Source organism: Euphorbia lathyris, chromosome 2 (assembly GCF_963576675.1).
Source record: "Euphorbia lathyris chromosome 2, ddEupLath1.1, whole genome shotgun sequence".
Taxonomy (NCBI): Eukaryota; Viridiplantae; Streptophyta; class Magnoliopsida; order Malpighiales; family Euphorbiaceae; genus Euphorbia; species Euphorbia lathyris.
This window is the reverse complement of record NC_088911.1, coordinates 40,805,372-40,814,145: the sequence shown is the minus strand read 5'-3', so window position 1 is coordinate 40,814,145 and position 8,774 is coordinate 40,805,372. Positions and strand designations below refer to the sequence as shown.

The following is an 8,774-nucleotide window of genomic DNA, read 5'->3' as shown; positions in this document are numbered from 1 at the left end:
TTAGGATTGTCAAGTCCAGTAGTGACAGTAACCAACTTACCCCCTAGCTCGATTGTAAGCCTTTTGGCAGTTGTTCCTTAGCATTAATTCAATTCATTTATTCATTTAAAAAAAAAAAAAAACTCCATCCAGAATCGACTTCAAAATCTTTTTCTTCAGGGAATGATTGTATAATCTTTCAATGAGCCAGATCTTTGTGATGATAGACAAAACGCTTATATTTTTTTTATAAAGGGAAACATGATAACACTTATATAGGGAGACAAACCACAACCATCCATTCCATATAGAGAGAAAGACCATGAAGTTAATATTTCAATTATAATATTATGTGTATCTAATTTCAGTCATTCAAATGTAATTTTACAAAACTTTGAAGTTAATATTTCAGAATAGTTTAGCCAATTTTATATAATTCCAGTCATTTGCATGTTATGGATTGGATATTGACGTCTTTCCTATTCTCTTATAATTACAATTACATTTAAACATGTTTAAATGTATTTTTATACCAAATTCATCCAATTTAACCTCATGTTAAATTGAACGAAATTGAATTAATTGATTGAAATCGATAAAAAAAAAAACAGGCATCGCAGGAAGTAAAACAAAAAAAAAATGTTTAATAAATTTTTTTTTAATAGAATGATGAATGAATACAATGAAATTGATAATTAGTTGGCTCCTATCCATTTGTTAAAAGAAAATAAAAAAGAAAGTTTTGTAATAAAAGAGAATTCTTATATTTTTATATATAATATTATAATGATGAACAATGGTTTCTATATAGATGGTGTAGTATTGAAAAAATGGAAGTTTTATAAGAAAGTGTTTGGTTGGGTTAAAAAGCATAAAAAAATGTAAGGATGTGAATGAGTTATTTCTATCTAGAGTGTTTGGTTAACCAAATTTAATTATGGAATGGAAATGTGATTCCCCTAAACAAGGGAATGACTTGTTCCATCTTAATATATGTTAATCAAAATTGATTCCTAAGACCAACTCTAGTGGATTGATTTTTGTTGTTATAATCCTATGTGGGGTCATAACAAACCACTAAAGTGGTTATAACAAAATTTATGTATTTGACCCCGACCTATTATTTGGTCACATTAGGCCCCTGACCTATCCAATTAGATAAAATCTCACCCATATTAGATGGAGAGTTAACTATATTAAAATCCGTTAATGACGTGGCAATAATCATCAATGAGAAAATAACACATGGCACCCAACAAAAATCTAATTTTCACTTATATCAAATAATAAGACACCAACATAAAAAAAACTAATTACTAACTCAGTCCTCCTCAAAAGAAAAACGTAGCTCCTCCTCAAATGAAAAACGCAGCTCCTCCTTCCATGGTCGTCGCCCTTCTCCGTCAGCTTCCTTCTTCTCGACCTCCATCTTCTTCCACAGATTCCGGCGTTCTCCTTCCCTTCGGCGACGGTGACGATGATGAACTCCTTCCCTCGGCATGGTAGCGACGACGGTGAGTTTTTTTTTTCATTTCTTCTTTTTAATTTTCGGTTTTTCATCTATTCTTATCTTTTTTTTTCGTTTAGGGTCTAGGAAACATTCCAGATCTATTGATTAACGCTGAATGGTGGTTCTTTGTGGTTGTCTCGAGACTAAGGAAGGCGGTGGTGGAGTCTGGCGGCCTTCCCGGATCCGGTCCAAGGGAGTAAACTTACTAACCCAGGGTGTTTTTAAATAACAGAGAAACCTTGAAATTAGATGGAAGAAAATCGTATGAGTTGTATGAGTTGATTGTGGGTTGGAAAATACTTCGTAGTCTTTGGAATTAGAGGAGATAGTTGAAGGAATCGTATGCGGAAGATGAATGGAGTTGAAGAAGTCGAAGTAAATTTTCCAGTTTTTAGATTTTTAATGTGTTAGCAATTTATTTAAAAAAAATGTGTTAGTAAATTTATTGTTTCCTTGTTATTTGATCTAAGTGAAATTTAGATTTTTGTTAGGCCATGTGTCATTTTCTTATTGGTGACTGTTGTCACATCATTAACGGATTCCAACACAGTTAACTTTCCATCCAATATGAGTGAGATTTTATCTAATTGGATAGGTTAGGGGCCTAATGTGACCAAATAATAGGTTAGGGGCCAAATACACCAATTTTGGATACGTCAAGGGCCAAACAATGCTTTATGCCAAATCCAAATGCAAAAGGTTTGACAACCACACATGGCGCCAGATTTGGCACGTGGCTTAGATGCGCAAGATCTGGCGTGGCGCCATCTATGGCTGTTGTTTTCATGTCACCATATATGACAAATTATTTATTCAGCACGTGGTAAACTACAGTTTTGGTACCTATTTATAATTAATAATACTTTTTGACCCCATAAAATTTTTAAAAACTCATCTCTTTTTTTTTTGGTAGGAAAGGAAAGAAAAACACAAAAACAAAGCCGTCTAACCCGGAATCAGCCTGGGAAAGCTGACTCCCACCATGTCATCCAGGATAAGAGACGACAGAAAATCCGGAGGAGAAGAAAAGGTTGAGAGACCCAACATCCTGGCATGACCTTCAGCCGCGAGACGGTCCGCCACTCGATTTTGCTCCCTATAACTATGGCCGAAGCTAAAGGAATCAAAGAAAGAACAAATCTTTCTGGTGGTTATTACCAAACCTTGAGTTTTTTTAACAAATGGATAGGAGCCAAATAGTTTTTTTTTTGTTCTTGACATCCACGATCTGGACATGGTGATTGAGTTTTTTTTTCTAATTTAATTCATTTTTTATATGTTAATTTTATATGTTAATTAGGTTTTTTTATATATATAGTCTTATTTCTATTTCCCATGTGATATCATATCACTACAAATTTATATTACTAATATATTGTGAAGGATTATTTTATTAATACTAGACTTTTTAATATTTTATATCACACAAATTAATTTTAATTTTTCAGATTTATTAATTATTAATGTTTTTATTTTTATTTATCTGTTAAATATATTATTATTATCTAATTAATTTTAATTTTATTGTATTCTGATTCTGATTCTAAAATTTGAACCAAATACTTATAAAAGTAATTGAATTTCGATTTCGATTTTAATTTTGATTCCAAAGTTTGAATTATATAGAGACATGTAACTATTAAATGGTCTTTCTAAATTTTCAAAATATGGATAAGAATTTATCATATAAAGAAAGTAAATAAATTAATTTTACTTAGACTTAAGAAATAAGTAAATTTAAAATATTATAATAATGAATAATAGATCTTATATTCCTATATATAATATTATAATAATGAAAATAGATCTTATATATACATGTATTATTTAAAAAATGGAAGTTTTATAATATAAGAATTCCTATAATATAATTGCAACGATAAACAATGAATTATATACAGATGTGTAATTATTAAATATTTTTTCTAAATTATCAAAATAGCGTTGCATTTTATGGATATGAATTTATAATATTAAAATAATAAATAAATGAATTTTACTTAGATATAAGGAATAAGTAAATCTAAAATTAAAATTCATTGTTTTTTTATGTGAAATTTTTAACACTTATTTTATTTTATCTTATCGTATTTGAAATTCTAATAGATATATAAAAATAGAAAGAAATTTAGATATTTAGTCAAATTTTATAAAGATTCAAATTTAAATAAAAACCAACATAAAACTTTTATAAATTTATAATATAGGAATAATATTTTGTTTATTAAGTCAATATCATATAAATATTAAAAGTAAATTACCTAAAATTATAGCATGATTTAGGGCAATCAACAATTAATATTGTAACGTTTATTTAGGACCGTCATTATTATAATTGAACTTTCCTTTTATCTCGTTGTTTCTTCTGTCTATAAATAAAGAATAATTTGTTCACAAAATTATATGATTTATTTTAGTATTGAATTGAAAATGGCTAAGAGAAGAAATTCAGAAATTGAAAATAGTTTGAATACAAATAATAACAAAAAGCCCGCCACAGTTTCATTTCAAACTGTGATATTGGACTCAAGTCCTTGATTCAGATAAACGATGATACTAAGGATCCCAGAATCATATCTTGTCTACCCAAACCCCAGCATTACAGACGTACTTGTACACCGCCTGCTACTCCTTACGGTGGTGGTGGTGGTCTTCTCTCCAAGCTCTTGGATCCTGCTCTCCGTCTTGCTTACTCTGGAGCCAACCTGCTATTCGGTTCCTTCTTCTCCAAATCTCAATCTTCTACCAATCTCAATCATGGTGGGAGTTTCAGTCCACAACTTACTCCTATTGTGGATGCCGTGGTAATAATTAGTCACCACCAGAAAATTCTAATTGTCATAGGAAGGTTTTTGAATTGCATTTTATGCCTATTTCACAACTCACATTGGTGTGATTGAAATGTACTTCTGTTAATTTGCTACCATATCTTCTTTCCTTTTGGTTTAATTAACGAATAGATAGAGACAAACCTATTTTCTGTGCTTAAAATCCCTAATCTGGGATTACTAATTTTTCAAACTTTTGGCTTCAGTAATTTGGATATATATACCTTCTGGCTTCGTTTAAATGTGTAAAACTGTTTCTAGCCTACACAGCTTGTTCTTGCAAGTTTCATGGGTGTGTAGTGTAGTGACATATCCATTCTCCCATTTAAGATTCTACTATTTTTCATTTATGTTTAGGAGGTGTTATCTATTTGACCTTCTACTAAGATTGTTTTAAACAAGTTGCATCTGTTTATTCTGTGTATTTGATTAAGATCAGTCTTAGAAGAAGAAAAAAGTTCATCTCACTGTCACTGTATAGCAAACAAACCTAGTTGGAGATCCTCAACCCCTATCCTGCCCTGCAGTCATTACCACTATTATCAGACTTTTATGTTGAAGCCACTGGCTTGATATTTTCTGTATTCTTGAAGAATGGAACATATAATTGACCTTATTTTTTAGCCAAATCCTAGTATGTGAGAAATCCAATCCAGCATGTGTACCTCAAAATCTAAAATATGTATAAATACCTTGACGTTGGGAACCAAATTGGGTTCAGTTGGGAGTTTCTTAATATTGTATGTTGCTGTTTCTCCTTTGTTTGGATTGGAGGGCTTGTGAAAGAAGTAGTAATATATTTTTTATGTATTGTATTGTATGGATGATAAATGTATTCAATTTTAATGGTGTTTCTTTTTCACCTACTTTCTATCCATTTACATTTTGTTTCAACAGCTGCAAGATGATATTGGCTCTTCACCAATTGAAATTGCTAGAGCCTATATGGCACATCGAACATCAGGAGTAGGCTTTGGTACTACCAGCTCAATGTCAAGAGATAGCAATGAGCTTGTGGGAAAGCCATCGCAAGCACTTAGGTCTACCCCACGCTGGCCTGGTGCCTTAGTGCCCGGTGCCTTAGTGCAGGATCAGCATGGTTATATGATCCCAAAAACTCAGAGAAAGAGATTTGGGTTTCATAATTTTCCCCGAACCCCATATTCTAGAACCAATCATTCGACGACCAAGTTTAGGGTATGTGAGATTATGGTTTCATTTTATGCTATGATGCTTTAAAAATGAATTATTGCTCTTATCCTTAATAGTTTTGTGCTTCTGTCTCATCAGTTGATCCAGTTACAGGGAAATCATGGTACGCACCCTAGCATAATGACAAATCCATTTGAGCAGACTACAACTCCATTAAAACAGGTAAATTTTGTTTCTGTTATGAAATTTTGTTGATCAAGTTTCTGGGTTGATTCTTATTGTCCGAGTCTTTGTTGTACTGCATAGGTACATTCAAAGACCAATGCATTAAATGCTTACCAAAGATATGTGGGACCCATTCGAAGGCTGCGGCACAAGTTTAATGTTGAAACTCCCGCTAGAAGATCAGTGAATATAACCGGTGCTAAAAGGGGGTACTGGTGTAACTCAGAGGGCTTATTTTCTGCTCCAAAGCAAAATGTGGAAAATGGAGGAATAGATAGTCAGTGTACTAAGCCACAAAACACTGAACTATTTACTGTAGGAGTCCCTGCTCAATCTAGTCGGGTGGCTCGAAAAATAATAGAGCACCTTAATAGAAACCCACCTACTCATATAGATAAGTCTGCTATGCTGCGGCGGATAGCCTGGTCATGGAAGAAACAGCAGCAGGAACCTGGTAACAAGGTGAATGCAGTGGCAACAGCTTCAGATATGAAAGTTGCCACTGCTTTAATACATGGAGATTATGCTGGGCCTTCACAAGATTTGACAAAAACCCAGAATGCTCAACACAAGGGTGCCAGCGAGGTTTTTATCTCCTGTTTTATTATTTATGCATAGTATCTCTTAGAATTTGTTTGTACTCAAATTTTGATCCTGACTAATTATGGTACAGGATGTTTTGAAGGTGCAATGGGACGCATCTGCTGCTTCTGCTGAGTTGCCGTTAGCCTCGTCATGGAAGAAACAGCAGCAGGAGTCTGGTAATAAGGTGAATGCAGTGGCAACAGCTTCAGCTTCAGCTTCGGATATAAAAGTTGCCACTGCTTTAACACATGGCAATTATGCTTGGCCTTCACAGGATTTGACAAAAACCCAGAAAGCTCAACACAAGGGAACCAATGAGGTTTATATTTCTTGTTTTATCATTTATGTATAGCATCTTTTAGAATTTGTTTACACTCAAAGTTTTGATCTTGACTAATTATGGTACAGGATGTTTTGAAGGTGCCATCCGACGCATCTGCTTCGGAACAGAAGATTCCGCCTAGAACTTCCAGTGCAAAGCCAATGTTACCTAACATTGCCATTGATAATAGCATGGGATTTAGCTTCCCCGTTATTGCACCTTCATCTGATCCACCGACACCCACATTCAAGTCAACTTTCTCGGTGGTTGGTCAGAGCGAGGGATCATCAGTCCCGTCTTGCAGTTTCCCTTGGACGAGCAGTGGCTCCATACGATACATCCTGCCTGTGCCAGATATAGTAGTATGTTTACTTTAAAAAAAAAAACAAGTGTTCAAATGTCTCATATGCACAATTGCATGAAAAAACAGTTTATCTGATAACCCTTTCCATTGAGCAGTTGTAATCCATTCTGTAGAGCAAGCCAAATACATCTTCCAAGAAAATCTCAACAGTTTGCCAAGCATTCAGTGTTATATCATCACTAGGATCAAGACCATAAACCACCAAACCTTTGCATCTTTAGGATCATCAGTATCTCCCATACAAAAAGATCTGGTCTTTGAAATCTTATGAATGCAAGACTACTTCCAATTGCCATTAAAAACTAAGTCTTTTGAGTTTATTATGCAAGGACTTTTAAGATCGTATAAGCCCTTTTCTTATAACAAACAACATTCTAAGCCATAAAAGCACTAGAAGAAATAATTCTACTAGGTAATTGACCTTTAAACTCAAAATAGTTTGTTTAAACTTTATTAGATACCAACCATTTCCAAAACAAAACCAGCATTCCCTTTGCATAATAAAAACAAATTTTTACATGCCCAATGACACTAGAAACTAGTGAAGATCCTTGAGAGCCAAGAACAAACCTTGTTACTTTTCATTGATCATAATAAAGAAACTCGTTGATAAAGAATCTATCTCTTCCAAAAATTTAATAGCATAATTAGGAACAAGCTCATGAGTCATCTAAACATATTCAACAATTTGTCTCCTAAGGATAAAAGCAGATTTAGAAGCTTCTTGTTTTTAAAAGCTACATATATAGTGTTTTTAATTAGAACAACAATACATGCTTCCATAGCATCTTTTTAGAATTTGTTTGTACTCAAACTAGTTTTGGTCCTTACTAAATGTTTTGAAGGTACCATCCGACGCTTCTGGACCACCGGCACCATCTTTCTTGCTCAGAGTCCCGTCATTCTCTTTCTCTTCGACGAGCGATGAAGAAGATGACGATGATGACGATGTTGCTGGCAGTTGTCGCGACAGTTTTATTTCCTAGAAAAAAAGGAAATTGAATTAGTTAGAGAAAACATGTAAATATTTAGGAAAGCAGCAAATCCAATCTAAACCATGTTTATAATGTTCATCATATATATATAATATACATTTTTTAGCTTATTTAGCTTTTCAAAAACCTATCTACTTATGCAACAACAAAAGATTCCAGATAATAAGCCAAGAGTGCAAGAGAAACAAAACAATCTTAAAAGCTTAAGTAGAATCTGAACTTTACTAACAATGTTGTTCAACGTGTTAGTTTCATTTACAGTCATGTAGCTCCTTCTTTGAGACGAGTTATTTGGTCCGATTAGTGACCATTAGAAATTCCTTTTTCGGATCTTGGTGTTTAATTAGTGACTTTAATGCGGTTTGTGGTGCGTGTGCGGAGACTGGTTTGCCTCCTTTAAACAGTGTTTTGTCAGAATTTCAATAGTTTCTTGGGTGATTGTGGTTTTGTCTAATACGGTCACTTGTGGGGCGATTTACACTTGGTCTAATGGTGGACGAGGGAGACATCAAGTTTATTAGCAAATGTTGTTTTGGAAGAGATATAGCTGCTAGGATTGATATCAGAAAGGCCTTCAATAAGATGGACTTGAATTTCTAATTGGAATTTCTCTCTGCTTTTGGTTTTCCTTTCGACAAGGATTTCTATTGTTGTGAACAACAAGGATAGAGGCACTTCTCTTGTTTTCGTGGACTTCGATAGGGAATCCGCTTTCTTGGTTACTTTTCTTTAACGTAGAGGATTATATTTTTCTACACATTTCTATCGGGTCAGCTTGTGAATTTCAATAAGTCTACCTTGTATGTCAACAACT

At 33.6% G+C, this 8,774-nt stretch overlaps 1 protein-coding gene and 1 long non-coding RNA gene across 2 annotated transcripts; both read left to right on the top strand.

Annotated features, from left to right (window-relative positions):
* Positions 1-1,287: 1,287 nt before the first annotated feature.
* LOC136220601 (uncharacterized) lies at positions 1,288-1,991 on the top strand. The gene is made up of 2 exons (XR_010684583.1): positions 1,288-1,493; positions 1,567-1,991. It is a non-coding gene; the product is annotated as an uncharacterized lncRNA (long non-coding RNA).
* A 1,947-nt stretch (positions 1,992-3,938) lies between these two features.
* Positions 3,939-7,352, top strand: LOC136220535 (uncharacterized). The gene is made up of 6 exons (XM_066008348.1): positions 3,939-4,293; positions 5,215-5,514; positions 5,608-5,691; positions 5,776-6,279; positions 6,368-6,598; positions 6,688-7,352. Exons 2-6 carry the CDS (start codon positions 5,263-5,265, stop codon positions 6,976-6,978), a joined length of 1,362 nt encoding a protein of 453 aa, XP_065864420.1. The 5' UTR covers positions 3,939-4,293; positions 5,215-5,262; the 3' UTR covers positions 6,979-7,352.
* The last annotated feature ends 1,422 nt before the right edge of the window (positions 7,353-8,774 follow it).